Source organism: Ornithodoros turicata, chromosome 6 (assembly GCF_037126465.1).
Source record: "Ornithodoros turicata isolate Travis chromosome 6, ASM3712646v1, whole genome shotgun sequence".
In the NCBI taxonomy this organism is placed as follows: domain Eukaryota; kingdom Metazoa; phylum Arthropoda; class Arachnida; order Ixodida; family Argasidae; genus Ornithodoros; species Ornithodoros turicata.
Window position 1 is genome coordinate 59654766 of NC_088206.1, and position 20797 is coordinate 59675562.

The 20797-nt window shown below is 45.4% G+C and overlaps 1 protein-coding gene across 1 annotated transcript in view; it reads left to right on the forward strand.

Annotated features, from left to right (window-relative positions):
• Window positions 1-18367, forward strand: part of LOC135396833 (protein Smaug homolog 2-like) — a 42552-nt gene extending 24185 nt beyond the window's left edge. The window contains exons 4-16 of the mRNA XM_064628036.1: window positions 3431-3649; window positions 6898-7022; window positions 7488-7648; window positions 8750-9033; window positions 9978-10259; window positions 12988-13097; window positions 13162-13248; window positions 14318-14564; window positions 14624-14819; window positions 16345-16543; window positions 16605-16689; window positions 17488-17589; window positions 17684-18367. Coding sequence (XP_064484106.1) covers window positions 3431-3649; window positions 6898-7022; window positions 7488-7648; window positions 8750-9033; window positions 9978-10259; window positions 12988-13097; window positions 13162-13248; window positions 14318-14564; window positions 14624-14819; window positions 16345-16543; window positions 16605-16689; window positions 17488-17589; window positions 17684-17703 — 2117 coding nt within the window. The 3' untranslated portion in view covers window positions 17704-18367. The remainder of the gene's footprint in view (window positions 1-3430; window positions 3650-6897; window positions 7023-7487; window positions 7649-8749; window positions 9034-9977; window positions 10260-12987; window positions 13098-13161; window positions 13249-14317; window positions 14565-14623; window positions 14820-16344; window positions 16544-16604; window positions 16690-17487; window positions 17590-17683) is intronic.
• The last annotated feature ends 2430 nt before the right edge of the window (window positions 18368-20797 follow it).

The window sequence follows — 20797 nt, forward strand, 5'->3', positions numbered from 1 at the left end:
CTATAAGTAGATTTCTTCAAAGCGGGGTTCCACTTTTCTTTAACCCGCTGAGTCACTCCCTTGCAGAGAGTGAGAGAGAGAGTGAAAAATAAAAAAAAAGAGAACACAAAAGTGGAATCCCATCAAGGACAACTTTTTCTTTCTTTAGTCGAGTGGGCGCGCGTTGGAAAGAGGAAGCTCGGAAGAAAGTGATGCGGCCGCCGCTGCCGCATTGACCCCGATAACTATTTTCTCTCTATCGCGCTTGATGAGGAGAGGACAACGAACCGGAGGGCGCGGTGGCGTCGACTGACCGATATCACGGACGGGGCGGGGAAGATACCTGTACCGCGTGGATAGTATATGTAAATGAGCTCGCTTGAAAATTGGAAAGGACGAGGTCGTTCTTCTGGGTTATGAGTGGCCATTGCTGGTGAGAGATGTGCCGGTAATAATCCTGTCAATGAGCAGATTGCTGTTAAGAGGCCGAATATAATCTCAGTTAAAACAGTGGGAAATGGCGCAACAATGAAGTAACTGCTCCAAGGTTTATACAGGGCCAGTCTGATCAATGGCATACTTCCCATTGTACTTCAGGTTAATTTTTCAGTTTTTTTAAAAATGGTGGGAACATTATTGTGGCACCCCCCAGGATTTTCTGTGCAGTATGAGAGAAAACTTACTAGTATTACAGAGCATGGGCTTTCCCAGGATTTGGTGATACCCAGGATGGGGTGGGGGTGGGGGGGCAAAGAGTGCAACCCCCTCTTTTCTTGGAGACGGGCGCTGCGGACTGTGTGGGTATTCGGAGGTTCCAATTATGACATCTGAGAATAATCATGACGACCTATGACTCAAGGGCGTGCACAATGTCCACAAGTGACCATGGAGTTACGGAATTCCTGCTCCCCTCTCGGTACACCCATGGCACTGAACGAAGATAGATTACGCCACAGGCACCTCACTGAAGCAGGTTATGCACGGTGCAACAGGGCGCGTATTTTCAGTGCGGGGCGCAGCTCAGTGCCGGACCACATGGCTGCTACTGAAGAACAGAAGATCGAATAGAGGAGAAAACATGCAAGAGAGACAATATTGTGCTTCGTTGCTGGACAAAGACAAGGGGATGAGGGGTATGCCAAGCTGGGGTATGCTGCTGCACAGCAAAAGCGGAGAGCGGCTAGAGACAATTCTCTGTCACGTGTGGAAGCGGGTCTTTGGTTCCAACAGCAGTTCGTGTGATTAGTAAGTTCAGTATGTGATTGATTGTGGTTCGGTGAAGGCGTTTCCAGCATTTTAAATTATTCACGTGATTTCTTATCTGTTCAGCGAATCAGCAACGAAGCTATCGCATTATGCCTTGTTGCATCAGCAAAGTGACAGCCAGTGTTTCCACATTGTTTGTTTGCTGTGCAGCATGGCTCTGCCTGCCAAGGTAGTGCTGCTCTTCTGGAAATGGTTTATGTATTCTGCCTTGTTGTCAGAATCATCTTCAGGGCACGGAACGTGAGAAAATGTCTGAATTTGTACAAGCCCTTCTGAGCAGAGTCGTCAACCATGTGCATGCTTATACAAACGGAGTTGGAACAGCCTGCAATTTACATTTCCAACGAATCACAATACTGCTTGCAGGCGAGGCACACTTGCTTCACACTTCTGAGTCGAAATGTGGTTGTACTTGAGATTAGAAGCATTGAAGAAAGTAAGAAAGGGTTCTAAACATGGCATCTGGTGTGGAGGAGAGAGTGCCCTATTCATGACAATTTACCTGACTTGGTTTGCACCGAGATCAAAGTCGACCCTGGGAATGACTGCCACGGTGCTTGCTGTTTAGACTACAGGCATTGCATCCTGTTTTGCCTTGGGAATCAGCTTCTGCTCTGAATTACTGATATTTATTTGCTACACATCTGTTGTACTTTTATAGCTTACTTGTTTTGTTAGGGTCAGTTTTTGTGTAGGTCATGTCTCACTTTTTTTTTTTAATTCTTGGATCTCGAAAACACAGACCTTAAAGAATATGAGCTCATCCAACATTTTTTGGACATGGTACTCAGGTTGACATGAGTTACCCAAGGTGGATGATGTTACTGAGTGATACCACCTCATATGTGGGATCAGGAAAGCTGGTGGTGGGTCGGGGTACTTGATGAGTCTTCATTTTAAGTTTTGGAGTTGAAAATGGTGTAATTCTAACTGGCGATGCAGTGTATCATACTTTGGAATTACACTCGGGGAAATGTCATGAGCTGATTCCATTTAATGACTCATTCCCTAACAGAAAGCTGTTTTCTGAGCATTTTTGGACTGAAAGTTTACTGGCATAATCATCACAAAACGACAGCCACGTGCATGCAAGTCTTATGTGCACATCTGATGTTGTTACACAGTGAAAGTTACAAATTCTATTTTGGCCGTACACTAGGAGGCTCGGGTGACGCTCACCACACAATGAGCAGTGCATTTATAATGACAGAGGGCATTGCGTAGCAGGATTAAAAGTTGGTGCGTTCTACGTCATGTGTGTAGGGGACAGCTCTTGGAAACTAAACTTTCAATGTCTGTTTTGTGCTCGGTTCAAGAATCTTATTACGAGATCAAATTTATTGCTCGGTGACGAGGCAGCCATTCCATTCAGTAACATATGCCAGTTTTTTAGGAATGTGGGATGTCATAACGATTTGTAAGTTTACAAAGTAAATACAAATATTTAATTTCTCTACAATTATACACCTTTTAAACCAGTGTTCTTGTTTTACGTGATCAGGTTATTTTTTAACTAGCATTGCAATTTATCACCATTGCATGGTGCTCTATGGCCTAAGTTGCCTTGCGCTATAAAACACCCAGCCAACCAACGAGACCAAATCATCAAATCCCTTCCTGAAGAAGCACATAGAGATAGGCTTCTTTCGTCATGTCAGATATTGGTATAGTTTTCATATATCAAAACTGTTATAAAACGTCTAGCACCGCCCATTGTGAGAACAAGATCTGAATTAGTTATAGAGAGGTCAAGAAAAAAAGTGTATATTAGGTAGCAAGTAACTTGAAAGTAACTCATTTAAAAAGTTTGAAAGTTTTTCTTTCTTTTTCCTTTCTTTTGAAAGTTACTTTTCCAAAGTAGCTTAGGAACTTCAAGTTAATTTTCATTACCTGTAACTTTGTCACTAACTTAGTTACATTTTTTGCACAGTAACTTAACTGGTAACAAGTTCCTTTTGTCCAATAACTTCCCCATCTCTGCTCTCAACACTGGCTAAAACACCTGCAATAAGGTGCCGGTATTGCCTTTGAACTGGCAGCTGGCATGAGCAGCAAATAACCGGTTGTATGGGTTAAACACCGGCTGGGTGGCAACCCAGCCGGTGTTTAACCCGTACCAACCCATAACCCGTGGCAACCCAGCACAGTACTCATTGTTTACGCATGCCTTTTTTTTTCACTTCAGGTGGTGGGGGCATGAAGTCGAGTCTGCTGTTCCGGGACCAGGTGGCAGCCATGGTTCAGTGGTTTGAACTGTGGAACCCCTGTGAGCAGACAGTGGGGCTCTACTCCCTCCTGCGTCGCCTGGGACCAACCCAGGCACGATTCCTCGCCCTTGTCTTGGAGCGCTCTCTAGCACACTGCACTGAGCTCCATCAACGAGAGAGGCATGCGAATGACCCTGGTGAGAAGCGATTTTAACTTTCCACACCAATGGTAGATGGAGTCCATCATCAGTGACGTACCCGATGCCCCTTGCTGTCTGCCTAACTCTATAGATTCATGAATACGACAGTTGGAAAACGGACATTTTCTGAACACTCATGGATGACACAGACAATGAATGACTGAGAAATAACCATTACCTGGCAATGTGGGTGTTGAAGGGCCAAATGAGCTAATACAAGGATCCAACATCCACATGAGATAACATTAAGACAGATCGAGAATGCACATGAGCATGTGGCGCATGCTTATGTACTGTAGCAGCACCACTGTTCGTTTATGACAATGGCGATGAGACTGAATAAACAGTTTGGTGCTCACAGAACGCAATAATTTTATCACCCGAGACAGCTGCCCTTCCGGAATTTCATGTTTCCACTCACACACACACACACAAAGGAAAATCACAAGGTTCTCATTTTTCAACTAAAGATCTCCCACAGTACTCAGAAAATACTTTGAGCCGTTTATAGAGGGGGTTTGGCCATCAGGAGGAGCCTAACTTGAAGCGTGCCATGCAATGTCACGGCTGAACGACCTCCCTCGCCCCGATCTATTGTTATCCTGTTGTTAGCTGGTCACAGACACTGATGCAGGTCGTTGTTTACGATGCGAGGATGGAAGACACGTGCGTATTCCGTCCTTCGAGGCTCTTCGTCCTTGAATTCTTTCAGTTTTGCAACAATGCCCCACATATTACGGGGGCTGTGGGTCATAAACAGGCGATTCCGGTAGATTACATTGACCACGACAAAGCACATGTCAACCAGCTGGCGGACTGCATCACAATGGCGCCAACCAGCTGGCTGATAAGTGGATTCCAGAAGGATTCCACTTGGAATCAGGCTTTTTAGGCAGCGTCATCAAGACAGGCTCCACGCACAAGGCGGCAAAAGATCAGAGAATGGCCAAACTCTCTCTATAAACGGATCTGAAGATACTCAGTGCCGTGTATTAAAAGGGAGTCTGGCCATTGGGAGGAGCCTAAAAAAGAGGCTCGTCCTGTCAATCAAACTAAGGCGCATTTCATTGGTTGCCGTTATCCATGGGGGCTGCCATGACACAAAATTTTCTCCAAAATGGAGGATAATGCTTGGAACGGCAAAGCGGAGATTTTGTGACAAAAAATTTTGATTACTTTCATTTCATACTGTGAGCATATATCCTCATGTATGCATCTGCAAAATCAGCTACAACTTTCGCTCCACCATCATTATTTACGCAAAAGTGAGATGGTTCGGCGCTAATGTTAGGCCTAATGAAGACGGTGACCCCAAGATAATATCAAGAAAGACGCCCGTGATACGTAGGATCTTACATTATATCATTGAATTTTATTTATACATACATCTTTGCTAATTTTTGATGCAATCTACTTGCGTTACGTCAGTCGTCTGCTACGAGGAAGCGGTTGTACCGCTCTCCTTGCCAATCACTGCTGCCAGCAACCATTTCTGCAGTTCTGAGCCTTCCCAACATGCCTCTCCATACAGATGGTGTTGATAAAGGGGGCGCAAAATCCGTCGTTTTGGTCTGTCACCAGTGATGTCCGCTTCAATCCAAATCCATCCAGTTTCTCTAAAATGGTGGCACCCAGTAAATAAGGGTGAATTGTAAGTACAGGATGGATGTAATAGTAGAGAACTGTATTTCGACCTGTGATTGGCCAGAGAGCTCAAAAAGGGGGTGTAGCTCCAGGTATAGTGTATAGTGGTATAGTGAGTGGTATAGTGATATAGAGGTATAGTGATATCTAACATGGCCCAAAACTGCTGTCATCTTGTAAAGCAGTATGTGAAAAGCATTCCCACAAAATATTTCTGTCCAAAGTTGTATCACCACGGTGCAATTAATTTGGAAAATCGCTGCTGCGGTGACAGGCCGGAGCGCTCCAACTGCAGACCACACCCACTCTAGTGTGACGTTCGTGGTAGAGAGCCCCTCATTCGTTCGTAGGAAAAACCGTCTGCTACGAACATTGCTAGCTGCTTCTTGTTGACTTCTATTATTTATATGATTTATATCACGTTTTCTTTAAAAGAAGAAGCATATACGCAGCCTGAGAAAATAAGATTACGATCGCAAGAGTAATATATCCGTGGCTCCTGTGCAATCTCAGAATTCACAGCAGCAGAAAGCTATTGCGAAGCGGTATTGTGGAAGCGGTATTGTGGCGCCACCTGTTAGCCACTGAACCAACTGCGCGGTGAAAACTGTCGGACAGGCTGCACACTGTCGAGAAGCACGGGGTTTTTGCTGTACAAACGCAGTTAATTTCGGGCTGCACCACTCGTTCTTCCCGTGGTGCCTGCGGTCCCAAAAAATCGTGGTTGTGTCGTTGACAGCCTTCAAACCCTCCGTTTCGGACATCACAAAGCCGGAGAACGCATGGCGTCTCCCAAGCGGTAGCAGACACTCCGGCCTGGGCGAATCATGTGATCCCAAGTCCAATGAGGAGCGTCCTCACCACTTGCGTCACATAGTGACGTGTGTGGTGGCGCTCATCACGTGCCTATCGTAAAGGCGAAGGAGGGTGTTTCGCGCGCGCGGGAGGTTCGGGGAGCTATTGCAGGCGTCCCAATTTAGCTACGGCTGCACTAATTGTGGGAAAACTGTTTTCGGCCGCCTAACATTCCATACTGACCAAAAACAGAAAAAAAGTTGTGGGCCTCTAGACTGCTCCTTTAATGGCCAGACTCCCTTTTAATACACAGCACTGAAGGTACTAAGCAACTAGTGTCATCTGGTGTCAATAAGGCTATGCAGCACACAAGAAGTCTTTACAGGGTAATCATCTACGGGGATGCTTTTAAAGCAAGTGCTTTTCTGGAGACTGGCGAATCTCTGGCTTTAGGAGCGAATGCGTTAATGAGATGATCTGCATCCAGACAAGAACTAGACAAATGCTGTCATATGCTTTCTTATAAACTGCACCGTGACTGTGCAAAATATTTCGATTAGATCTGCAGCCAATTATTTGTAACTGAATTTTATAGCCAGCGCTTCCGCTGCTGTAATGTCATTATCGGTATCTTCTGGTGCCTGCGAAGCAAGCAAGCCACCTATTTGAGACAGATTTTGTTGATTACAATTTACCATGTCTCAAAACTGTCCTCAACCACCAGTCAGTCTTTATCTTGGTTGCATACCTGTGTGACATCAGTGAGAGGTTATAACAGTGAATAATGTTTTATTCTTCCATTTCAGCGTACATTGAAGGCCTTAGTCAAGAGCCTCGTGAGCACGCCTTGGGCCAGCTCCTGGGGCTGCTTCCGCTCCTCAGCCCTGGCAATCAGGCAGCCAAACAGGCATACCTCGCCCTCATCCCTCAGGTACTGCTGCCTATTCTCCAGTAGCAGTAAAACAAAGAATCTGAGATACAACTTCAGATGTGGGTTACATGAGTGAGTGCAAGTGTGAGCAGAATTTTACTAGGTAGAGTGTGCAGTCGAAGGACCACGTCAAAGAACATCAACAATCTAACTTCAGCCTGTTTCGGTCTTGGTAGATATCCAGAAGGCCTTCCTTCCTCCAATAAAGCTTACTATGTTGACAAAATGTGGAATGATGTTACACTAAAAATTTTCCCCACTACAGTGTCTGTGTTCCAATATGCAAAATTGATTCTCCTGAAGAGCCATTAAAAGTGGCGTCGTGAAATAACCGTGCTATAGCGAGGTTTCAAAAACTCGATTGCCCACTGTTACTTAAGTACACGCATAACATGTAGAATGTTACAGAATAATCTTGGGCCTTTGTAGCGGACTAGCCCTTTCAAGTGCTGCTGTGTGTTGCAGGTGTTGGCGCATGCACTGGAACGTCCACAGCCCTTGGTGGAAGCAGCCCGTCAGCTGTTATCGTATTCACTCATTCATCCTGCTATTTCTTCACGGGAAGACCGCCGCTTGCTCACCCTGTGGTTGAGGCACTTGGAAGAACGCATTGCCAGCACGGCTAGGTGAGACGCTTTCCTTGGCTCGCTTCATCACTTTTCCGTTGATGGGCACATTTAAATAAATAAATGCAGTGAAACCTCGTTAACTTGAACTTGCTTAATTCAGAATCCTGGATAATTCCAAGACTTTCTGACTTTTGCGCATTGCGATCTGGCCGCTTAATTCAATGTATGTGCGCACCACAGCCCGCTAAATTCTAAATGTTTCCGGCGTGGTTCTTTCAGTGTCCTTCAGCACGACGCATCAGCGAGTCACCCTCCGCTCCGTGGCGCCCTCAAAACCACGTGGCCAGTGACTTGCCAATCGTATTGCACACCCTCCTCACCGTTCCCATTGCTCTCACCACGCTTTCGCTTCCCTCACCCCGCACTTTCTCTGGTTGCCACTTGCCACTTCTGTTCTTCGTGTTCTCACGTGTTTTGGAACGCAACTTGTGATCGACTGCTGTGGGAAGGAACCATTCCGAAGTACAAAACACTGACGATCAAAGACAAAGTGGCAGTTATCGAGCCCGACAGACGCGAGACAGCTGGAAGCCACGCGTGCCTCCATGTCACACTTTACCTTGTCGACTGTGGTGTCCCCCTCCTTCCATAGGTGGTCCCTCCCTCCCTCCCTCCCTCCCGCCTGCTACTGCAAGTGATGCATCACGGTTCCGGGCACGCGAAAAGCAAACAAACAAACAAATCTGTATTCGAGGTGAAATGAGGCTTTAGCCGAATCACTAAATGCACGATTCGTAGGGTACATTCGGGAAAGAATCGGGTTAAATCCGAAAACCTCGGACCCTAAGGATTCCCCCATTGTCGTGTGTCAGGGGGCACAAGCTCTGTTTGGATACGTGTCCTTCTCTTGAAAGGTCTCTAGGGAGCCCACGTGAGGGGCATGAAACACTTCTAAGCCGCCATCAGTGATTTTTTACCTTCAAGCCATAAATGCTTTTATAAAGGCAATAACAACGACGTTTGTCCGAGTACAACCCATGCACAGGCACGTCTTAACACCATGAGAACTACTACAAGTAGTATGAGTGCCGCTGGCAAGAACTTAGACTGTTATTAGTCTACTGATCTCTCTGAAAACACCAAACTGTTTCTGCGCAGGTTCCCAGAACAGGTAGGTGGTGGAGTGGAAACTGAGCTGTCTAATGGGCACTGCTCCGTTGGATCTTCGTGGCCATGCATGTCAAGTGGGGGGGAGTATCAAAGTGGGGGACTGCCCGGAGTCTGCCCTCCTGGTGGCCTGTCAGGGGGACTTCCTGGGGGCTGCAGGAGTTACTGCCCCGCAGAGCTGGGGAGCTTGGGCGGGTCCCTGCCCCCTGGCTTGGATTCTAGCCACATGATTCACCATCCTCTTAACAATGTCCTCTCATCAGAAGCACCATCAGGTCAGTGTCCTAGACATTGGAGGTATAAACTACACCACAGCTTGAAATGTAGATACAGCACAATACCACAGTGTGCACTTATGGAAGGGGTTGACAACATCACAATGTGTCCTGGCAACACCCTGCAACCATTTTCTGGCGTTGCTTATGGGAAAACAGATATCTATGAGGATCAGCCCTAAGAGCCTAGTTATATCTGTAAATAATTGAAAATGTTGATATTCTAGAACCAGGAAAATTATGGACATTTCTTATTACGTCTTACTTATGACAAAACAGAAAATATATCATATTTTATTTGAGGGTGTCTGAAAATGTCTGATTGCAGCTTTTTTTTTTTGTCCGGATTTGAAAGAAGTGCATGCTTAGATAAACATGAAAGTCCGTATTCTTTCTTTCTCTCGTATCCCCTCCCTTCCCCTCCCCTCCTCTCCTCTCCTCTCCTCTCCGATGACCCTTTAATGTGGATGCCACTGTGTAATGTGTATGGGTTGGAAAGTGCAGTGCGGTGCAAAGTTCTCTCTCTCCTCCTCTCTTCTCTCCTCTTCTCCTCTCCTTTCCTCTCCTCTCCTCTCCTCTCCATGTGTAACAGGGGCATTTCAAGCACTTTGTATTTCTTCTTTCCCTTGTACAGCTTGGGACAAAAGTTTACGGAGCACAGCGCTGGCGTATTTCTTCATCAGATCGGCAACCTACTACATATCTGGAAGAGATTGAATAAGAAACGGGTGACCGTGTCGGCTCCTGTTTTCTGCTAGGGCATCACCCCAATGGAGAAATGTGACACTCGGGTGTTCCGTAAACTTTTGTCCCAAGCCGTACCCCCCCCACTCTTTGCTATAATTTTGCTCAGTCACTGCTTCAGTGTAGGATGCTGTGGTCATGAAGATTATTTGCTTTCTTTTTTTTTTTTGTAAATAATTTTCTACATCATTAACTTGCAGCTCCAACAGGTTCAGCTCAGCTGCGTAGGAGCAACAGTCTCACACCCCCGTGCTCATCTAGCATGCTGTTGCACGGAGCCCCTTTCCAGTGGCAACGTGCTCCGCAGAGTAACAGCCAACAGCAGAACGGGATGGGGGTTTCCCCCCCTAGCGAATGGCGTCTGCCTCAGGGGGAGCCCGGTGCCCCACCCCTGTCCCCACAAAGCAGCATCGGTTCTTCAGGCTCAGATGGCCAGACAACAGAAGAACAGCAGACAACCTTCAATACAGACGGCATGCGGGGTGAGGCCATCCTTTAATTTGCTCTCCATAAAATCTGCCAGGTATAGAAGAACCTCTCTAAAGCGAAGTTGTTCGGACCGCTCAAAAGCTTCACTGTATCGGCAGTTCATGGCTGTGGGTTCAACAGAGGTTCTACTGTACAGAAAAGTAGCACGAATATGCTGGGAGGAGACGTTCACTGGTGAGAAAGTGACCTCTCATAGAGGATGGATCCCTGTAGTGGAGGCTGGTTCCTTCTCATACCCTAGAGAGTGTGCATCAGGAATGCATAATGTAAGCAACGGGACAGCACAGTACCGTAAATGTCGTGTAGGTACAGCAACATTGTTTCTTAAGTGTGTTGGGCTGCCATGTGGTAGTGCAACGTTACGTCCTGTTAATAATTTGTGTGGTGATCTGTGGATATTTTCAAGTGCCCCGTAGCTGTTGAGTTTTTACGATGGAAAGGACCATAGCGCGAGCAAGAAAACTGTAATAGCGTCCACACAATCTAGCATTACCTTGGAGAAATGATCCAAAGAGCTGGATCTTGAGTGACCTCTGTGGTGCACCATGGTGCTGAAGTGTCTGTTCTTAATGAGGTGTGTACAGTGAATAGAAGTCAACTGGTTAATTTTATGATAATGTCACTACAAGGAGGTTCTGCTGTATCACATCCAGAAAATTCTCACAAAAAAAAAAAAAAAAAAAAGTTAATATGTAGAAACGTAGAAGGGTAGAAAATCTAGCAAACTGATAAAGAAATTTAATGTTAAGGGAAATGCCTTAGGATGAGAGGTGCTGATATTTCGAACAGAGACTGTTTTTCTTTCATATGTAGAAAGTTGCTTAGAATGAGATGAAACGTACGAGGGGTGTTCAAGTCAAACCGGGACTTCTCATTTTTCGCAAAAGTAAAATGAACTTACAGGCGAGAAATTAGTTTTATTTTTCAACATAATCTCCAGTTGCACTAATGCACTTGTCCCAGCGTTTCACGAGGGCTTGGATGCCAGCAGCGTAGAAGTCCTTACCCACGCGTAGCAGCCATGATTGGACCGCATTCTTAACCTCGTCGTCGCAGCTGAAGTGGCGGCCCCCAAGGAACGCCTTCAGTGGCCCGAAGAGATGGAAATCGCTGGGGGCGAGGTCTGGACTGTAAAGGGGATGTGGCAGCAACTGCCAGCCAAGTTCCTGTAAGGTGCGTGTCGTGAGATGCGCGGTATGCGGGCGTGCATTGTCCTGTAGGAGGAGGATTCCTTTGGTGATGAGGCCCGGCCGCTTTTGCTTCAGCGCCTTATGCACGTCCCTGAGAACCTGGCAGCAATATGCACTATTGATGGTGGTACCACTGGGCAGAAAATCAACATGAACAACGCCATCCTTGTCCCAGAAAACCGTGGCCATGACCCTACCCGCAGACGGGGTGCTTCGGAACTTCTTGGGAGCTGGCGAGCCCGGATGCTTCCACTGTTTTGATGCGCGTTTACACTCAGGAGTAAAATAGTGCACTCACGTTTCATAGCACGTGATGATCCCATCAAGGAACGGCTGTCCTTCAGTGTCGAAACGGTACCTTAGCTCTTGGGAGATTTCCAGTCTTCTCTGCCGGTCAAACACGGAGAGCTGCCTTGGGACCTAGCGAGCACTAACTTTCCGAAACTGGAGGTGTTCATGAACGTTAGTGTTCAACGTTCCCACAGAAAGGTCCGCCTTTCAAGCCAGTTCGAGACATGTTATCTGTCGGTCCTTGAGGATCAGGCGCTCCACAAGTTGGATGTTCACAGGAACTCTGACACTGGGCTCTGAGCCGCCCTGGCCGGGATCGTTCTGCACTGATGTACGGCTGTCTCGGAACCGTTTGCAGCACTCAAACGCTTTGCTGCGGCTAAGTGTATCGTGGCCATACTGAGCCTGAAGTCTTCTGTAAATTTCAGATGACTTTACGCCTTCATTCACGAGAAACTTCATGAAAATTCGCTGTTTGATGTGCGCGCTCACCTCGTTGTCGGCCATCTTGTCCAGCATGTGTCTTCTGTTTTGCATAAACTTTGGACCACCACGTGGTGAATGCGGAAGCTTGTCGCGTGTGAAAATGACGAAAAAGAAGTACATAGCGCGAGCCATTTGTACACTCAGGAAACAGAAAGTCCCGGTTTGATGTGAACACCCCTTGTAGAAAGGAACCAAACTTTGAAAACTGCAATGGTAGATTCCCTTTACTGTGCCTCCCCCCCCCCCCCCCCCCCCCAGTTTTTTTTTTTTTTTTAGGCATTCCTTGTTAAGAAAACACAGATCATGATTTTTATGTTGTTTACCAGACAGTTATGGGAGAAATCATCTCCAACAAAGTTGCAGGGCTTTCAGAGATAAAGTGCTGCTCCTTCATGAGCGATATGCTTTCTTTCCTGATCTCACACCACAAGTTCCACATGTAGACCCTATTGGTTGTTTTTGGGTACCATAACAAAAATAAAGTTATTATAATTATTATTATTATTATGTTGTTCTTGAACTAATATCGCACATGCACAATAATTTTTGAGATCGAGGCTTTGAAATTTGAAGATGATATATTTTTAAAATTTTGTCAAAAGTTGAGCATTTATGGCAGCATGAAGTGGCTTTCTTCATGTAGAGTATAGCTTCTTTACCAGTATACCATCATGGATACCACTACTCAGTTCTGCTCTTTTAATGTTGGGAGATTTGGGTTGGAAAGTGCAGTGTGGTGCTTGCTGCATTTCAGACGTCCCGGGCTGGTTGAAGAGCCTGCGGCTGCACAAGTATGCGCACCTCTTTTCCCACATGACATATGATGAGATGATGGAACTAACTGAAGAGAAACTGGAAACACAGGTAATAACGGGAAGTGGAATCCTGACGGGAACCCAGCAAGGTGACTGATCTGAAGTTGTTTCAGAATGTCACTAAGGGTGCCAGGCACAAGATAGTAGTAAGCATCCGGAAGCTGAATGAGAGGCCTGCAACTCTGCAAGCTCTGGAGAAGGTAGGTCATATCCGCAACTTTCCATTAATTCAGAAGCAGTTTAGGCATCGTAATAATGGCTCGAAGTGACAACGTTTAATCTTTCGTGCCTCACATGGATCTGGTAAAGCAAATTGCCAGCTCAGGAGCAGCCATATTTACGTGAAACTGATCATATGACTGAGCATTGGCGATTTTGGAACGATTTCATGCCATCGGGTGGTGTGCAGTTTCGACCATGTGAGTTCGCCACTGGAACACAAGCCGTAGGGGTGTTGTGTGGCGATGTTGTTGCAATAAGTACTTGTTAATTCTGACTTCACGGGGATGCCAAAAAGGTTCAAATTAGGCAAACTTTAAGCTGACGAAAAGAAAAATGACTGTATTTGACATCAAGGAGACCGAGAACACTTGGGACTGTCAACCTATTAAAAAAAAAAATCTGCAATCATCTGCTTCTTTCGTTAGAAGGTGATGCTCATCAGTTTCTGTTCCAGTGCGCGAACATTGTGAATGGCATCCCTTCGCTTTCATCAAAGCTGAAGAGGCACGGGACAGTGAGTGCCTCAAAAACCTGCGCTGCTTACAGCCGCAGCAGCGTTTCCAAAAGTTCAAATTAACAAACTTTCATTGTACACCGTTCAAACAATCACGAGCTCATGCTAATCAGTTGGAAACTTGTTGGCTTATTATTAGACCCTGAAGTTTTCGGGCTTTATATTTTTCCAAATTCGGGGGGTAGAAATCGGGCAATAAATTGATGTCGAAATTTCATGCAAATTCGGGCATAAAAATTACCATCAGACTGAGTTCGGGGAGAAATCGGGCATTATTGTAGAATAAACGTTCACTGTACCGTTTATCCAGAGTGCCAGAAGTAAGGGGCAGTCGCATATTATGTGAGAAACTAGTATGTCGATGCCTTGAAGTGCATAGCCTAGGTGGAGTTTTGCAGGTAGAAATCGGGTTTAACCCTGGATAGGTGAACCTCAATTCGGGGTGCAAATTGGGGGAAAAATCGGGTTTCACCCTAAAACATCAGGGTCTACTTATTATTGAGGTACCGAGGTATAACTCTTCCGCGACGCAGGGCTTGGAGGAAGGCGGTGACATTCGAGCAGCCTTACAAGAGCTGAAGGCGATGCTGCAGACCCCAATGAAAAGTTGCACAGAGAACCAACGCTCGGACCAGGGTTACTCCTCCTCCCCAGGAAGCAAGGAAGATGACTCCCCAGAAAGTCCCCCTTCCTCCTTGGAGTCATGCCCTCCAGTAACACCAGCTGGAGGAGAGCAGCTGGGAGACCTTCCCGCACTTTTCACGCGGGTTGTTGGAAAAGGTACCTCTCGCATTGGTTCACGGGTCTGTGGAACAGTTTCCAAGACAATGTGCTTTCAGTGTGTACCAACATCCTGGTGTCATCGAGGACAGACGACGAGGACCTCAACCTCTTCCTGATGCTGGTGGACAAGTGCCTGTCGCATGATTCATTCAGCCCAACTCAGAAACGGCGTCTGTTCTCGTGGAAGCAACAGGTGCAAAAAGTGTGGCATCCCCTGCCGGCCAGGAGGTCATTAGATGCACGACGCCAAGGGTGAGATTTGCACTTTTATGTTCGCACTACGGGGTCCCATTTCGACTCAGTCAGAATCTTACCGAATGTACGCCATTGCCATCCACGTGTCTGACACTATATTCTCAAGAACTATCGTTCCTCTATGCGAAGCAGAAGTGTCATAAAATTCGTTTCTAGTTTTATGAAGTATGCAATGTCATAGGGTGTGCAATTCTGCAATGCGTCTGGCAACATTGCTCCCCGAGGGTCGATTTCACCGCAGCTGCTGGCAGACTTCCAATGTTGAATGACGCCAAGACGCTCACACTGTTGCTAGGAGACAGACTCCAGCTCTCAATGATGTGACCTACTATTGGAGAATCAGAATCTATAAGGTTTTGTGGCTTCTTTCAAAAATTCGTTTCACCTTATCAGGAGGCAGAGCGATATCATTCACGATGATGATAGGCATACTGCATGCTATGCGGTCGAGGGTGCCTCCTGTTAGTGCTGAAAAATCCACTCTCTACTGATCACGGACTGCGCTACCGAAACTTGCGAACAAACGGTGCAATTTGATTACTAAATGCATTGCAAGGGAAGATGCTGCATGTTGAGAGTATGGTAGAAGCTCTTACCTGGGGATATGAAAAAACATCAGAATGAAGTCAACCAATGAGAGAACGTCCTTGACAACCTTAAGTCGCTAGAGCGGTGAGCGTCTGCAAGGCACCCAGTGAGCTAAACAGGCTAACTCGGAAGCAGTGCCAGACGTCTGCGCGCTGTCCTCTGACCCACCATTCAAACGTGCGTCACCATGATGTTTTGCCGCTGGAGATTCCTCAGCTGCGGAGGCAATGCTAATTTATAAAACTCGTTTATTTAATATCGAAGCACTTTTCAGGAGTGAAAATAGGTCAAATAGACTGTCGAACGATGTCAAACATGGGTACTTGTTTCATATGTGCATTTCTGGAGACGACTGTTCCGGCCTGGGACCTCTGTTTGTTGTACAGAACATTATGTTATCCATGCTTCCACTGCATATCCACTGCATGACGGATATTTTTACGCTACAAAAGGAAACGATTGACTAATTGACCATATTTGTGAAAGGTAGAAAACGGAACTTGAGAGCAGGCGGGGAAAGAGAAATTAATTTAAAAAAGTAGTGAAACTACTACTTTTTGTTCCATAGGGGGGAGGTTAAGTTCGGTAGGCGAGTGGTCTGCCTTGTTCTAGAGGTGCGATAAATTCCGCAAAACAAAAGTTCCTGCGTACCCATCTCCACGCAGAAGAAGTCACTCGTGGATGTAACAACCGACTCTGTAATGAGTTTGATCCTGAGGAAGGAATCATTTGTATGGTATGGTTTTTAAATACTGTGTGTGTGAGGAGTAGCATTCTTCTGGTTTTGCTTTCCTCGCTGCATATTGATCCAGAAGGTATTCACCATTCGCGAAAAACTGTACATGTTACTTCACTAAAGCAAAAAAAGAAGGGACGGTGAGATAAACCTTCTAAACTGGGACGTCTGGTCACCCTAGTTGTGGTTCATTTTCAGACGTTGGAACGGAGCGTTACCAGCCAATGAAGCATTGGTAGGGAGTGCACTGGGAGGGCTGTTCCCAAAGGGAGCAGTACGTGTTCCCGGTCCTTCCTCTTTGAGGCTACCGCCCCTACGTGGGGCTGCGCCCCATCTGTCGTTCTTCCCTGATGGAGGTCCTCTTGCCATGGTGATGAAGCGGCCTAGTCTGCAGGAGGTACCCACTTGTTCAAAACAGCTGCCTCTGGTTTTCTGAAGTGCTCTATTCTTTGTGGTAGCACCTCAACAAGCCCCACGTGGCAGTGCAGAGGACCCACTCGGCACCCGTCAGGCCTGCAGTCCCAGTATATAAGCCTTCTTCAGGTAAGACTTGCTATATCTTACTTCGTAACTGCATTAAACCTGATGCTTGGCTTGGCTTGGCTTGAATGGTGGCAGTTAAAGAAAAGACACCAGCAATGGGATATGAACCTTTGTATGAAATACGGATAAAACCATTGTCCCTCTATGTTTAATTGCCTTATCCACTCCGATGTAGGTTTTTCAGTCTGAAGCAAATGATTAAGCCCTTGTGTTTTTTTTTTTTTTTTTTTTCAAATTGTGGACTGAAAATTGCGTTTTATATTTGAAGCTGAAAACAGGTTAAAATCTGATAATATTGTGAAAGAGCAGATTTTCAGATGGAAAAAAGAGAAAAGAACAACGTATGAGGTAGTGAGAGGGAGGGCAGAGTGTGAAGTGTTTCGTGTTCACCCGAGTCTGTATAAGCGCCTGCATTTGTACTCTGGTGAGTTCGGTTCTCAAGTTTTCGAGGTTTTACGTCAAGTGACTGTGATGCACATCGGGGGTAAAATGGATTTTATTGAGTTTAACCCTAAAACATGAGGCTCTACAAATAATGTCTAATTCTAAGTATGTGCAACCATGAAACAAAGGGATACCAGCAACTACAACAAGTTTGTCTCTTAAACGTTATGGACAACACAAATTAGTACCATTATGGCAGGTAGCGGTATGGAAAGGAAAAAATTGAGCTTGTGGAGATGGCAGCTAGGTAGCCGTCCAAGCCGGAGAAAATGCGAAAACGAAAAGCATACGAAGTAGTTAATATCCGTAAAATCGTTCTTGCTCTGTCACTGATAACAATGAGAACAATTTCAGGGGTGCGTGCACCAGCAGACAACTCGGCCAACGACCCGGAGCTCAACAACCGACTGGAATCCCTCTGCCGGAGCGTCACAGAGCATGCCCTTGGTGGTTCGGGTAAAACATTGCAACACTTTTGGTCGTGGTGGTGGGCAGTTGCAGTTCGGAATTATTGTCGCTTGTGGTGATGCCGTGCGTGTTTTACTTTCAGATGGGATGCTTCCTTTCTGACAACCTGCACGGACAACTTCCCAGAGTGCCTTTTAGTTTTCATCATTGCCCTTAGTTACTGCGGAGCTGTCCGAGCCCTCCCCCCCTTCCGACCCACGTGCCTTAGGCTCAGACGGACTCGACATCACGAGAGGAGCTCGCTACGTCATGTTTTTTTTACCCATTTGTTGTCCCCCTTTTTAAGTTGTCTCACGCGCTTGTTTTGCAGTTGAGAGACTCTTCTCGTGACAGAGAAAGAGAGGGAAAAAAGAGATATTGGCCAGGTGCCATAAATGTAGAGAGTTTTATTTTGCCCGTATTATTTTAAAGACAGAGTTTTATCGCGCTTTTTCGTCCGCTGGGGCTCGCATCCGACTCGCTGAGGGTGTTGCATCGCGCAGGTGTTGATGCAGCTGCGGATAATGGGTTCATCAGTCTTTGAAAGCGCAAGTCAACGCGGAAGCGTGCGCACCTTTATTTGACGGTTTGACAGAATGTTGACCCCCCTATTTGTTTGGCCCTAGAAGACTACATGGGCCGCAGGAGCAAATGACGAGGATGTGGTGCTGTGCGGCTCACAAAACATATGCTTCCACTGAATGTAAGGTTCGTTGGAAACTGGTGCAAGAGAATGCTGTTGACAGTGCGTGTTGAAATGATTGTCAAATAAATCTACTATCATGTACCTGCTACATATTTTGTGACTTATTTATCTTCTTCTTATTATTATTCTATTAATTTTTTTTATTGTGCAAATGAGTCCGATACGTAATGAGTGGATCCTGAAGTTTTCAGGAAATATTTTTCCCCCAATTTGGGGATAAAAAATCGGGTAAATAAACATGTGCTCTAAATTCGTGCAAATTCGGGTGGAAAAAAACTTCCTGTATGCTAAATTCAGGAAGAAATGTTCATATGGCATCTTATTGTGACATGCCGCAATCTTGAAATCTAGAATGTGGCATGTGTAAGTGCTAGAGGCAAAAACGATGCCACTACGATGGTGATAACTCGGCAACTGCAAAGGCCACATTAGTGCAATACATTATGCAATAACAGGGTCTACTATAGTGCAAAGACAGTGAACTAATAACCATAACACCATGAAGAAGTGGAAAAAGTGACACATTTTTACTTCACTTCGAAATTATGTCAAATTCGCAAGGAAGTACGTAAAAGAGCACAAGAATTGGGTCCTGGAAAAACGAAGACAAAATGCTGGACAGAATGAGGACAGTGGCACTGAGCAAGTACAACGCTGGAAAGAGCGTTGAAAACCTGCTGTGCGTGGTGCCAGCTTTGACACACACAAACAACGCTGATATATTCCACGTGCTTTAACATGCACTGAAGTCTCTGCACGGCACACCGTATTTAAGATTACACTAACTAGCACACCGTATTTAAGATTACACTAACTAGATCTAATCCAACTTTTAGGGTCACTTTTGTTTACAAAGTCCACAACTGATGCAGCCACTTCTGTTTAAAGTGCACATCTTGAAACATGTAGTTGTATCTGAATGAACTTTCAGTGCTCACCTATCATGAAAGGTATTGCTGTTCACTTCATGCGAGGAAAGGGGCAGAGCAGAGTGCTTCTGCATTGGAATTTGCCTTTCTTACCTATTGAAATGTAACTGCGCTTACCCATATACTTGAAAATTATTTAATTAAGTGCAAAATTGAATTAGCCAGAGCTAATAGGGTCTGCTATACTAACTGGTGAGCATTCAGCTCTGACAAGTACTGTTATGCAAGCCTTGAAAGCATAGCAATACTAGTTCTTGTTGGGGATGATCCTGTTCAACAGTGCTCATTACAATGGACAGTATGAGCTATAAATACAAGTATATTACACTAGACTGAGTTATGAAGCTAAACCCTAAAAGTGAGCCCAATTGAATCTTTGCATACAGCAGAGAGAGGTCGTCAACCAGCGACACAATGAAGACATTATCTGGACATTTTGAGAAAAGATTGCGACCAGCTCCAGTGTGCTGTTGCCATCCCTTTGGAGTATGTGATTTGTGGGAAAAAAAAAAATACCAGGAGCGATACTTATCTCATATTATTTAATAGAGTGCACTGTAAAGCTGAAGTATTGGTGGTGATGGTAGGTTGACCAATTTAGCTCTGCCAGGCCTGTCTACTAGTTGTTGGGCACCTTCTATTAAGATGTAACGTGGCAAACCTTAGCACAATGGCACATTTCTTTGAGGTATGACACTCAACAATTACATTAGGAATGTGTCCTAGCAGTGAAAGGAGTAGATAACATCACTCGCTCAAAACCAGAGGAGCAGTCTTTTTACAAAACCAACTCCACTGCCAAATATGCATTATCACATGTCTATAACATCTATTAGTGCCTGTAGCAATAAAGCTAAAAAAATATATATACAGCCCTGAATTTTATTCAGCAGATCAACGCTGGCATGACAAAGCCTCATATATAGTACAAAAACAAATTGTCAGGTGGGTGCAGTTATTCCCCTTACAAACTCTTGTGCTTCATCACTTTTCTCCTGTGAGCATAAGAACATGGCCTGCTATCAACCAACACATTTTCCACCATATTCTGAAAAGCTATAGGGAGACTAACATATTGCAAAGGCATGTATTTGGATGAATGAATTGTTAAAAAGCAAGTGGGCTGGTGGCAAAGGTCCATATAACAAACATCACTGACAGTATCAAACAAATGTTGTGGACACAGCCAGAAACCCACCTTATCGGCCCAACCTACATTGAAGTTCATGTATTTGTAAAGCGTTTGTTGTCTCTGCTGGACCACACCAACTGCAGTAATAATCGACAGCCTGATCTTTCCGATGTGCTTCCCCTGCTTTCAAAAAAGCTCATTGGCTAAGATGTCCTACCCAATCGCATCTTTGGGTGGCATATGCAGGTTTTCCAACCAAACCAATGTAACATGTTCCTGTTATTTATCCTCCTCGAGGTTTCAGTGGCCTGTATACCTAAATATCCCCACCCATAAGGTTTGGTCAGTGCGTTAGTAAATAGAGTACTTTGTTTTGGACAAATATCTGGTTATATTTTGCTTCAATAATTCGAGTGTAATCTGGTTGAACTGCACCGCATTCAACTCAAT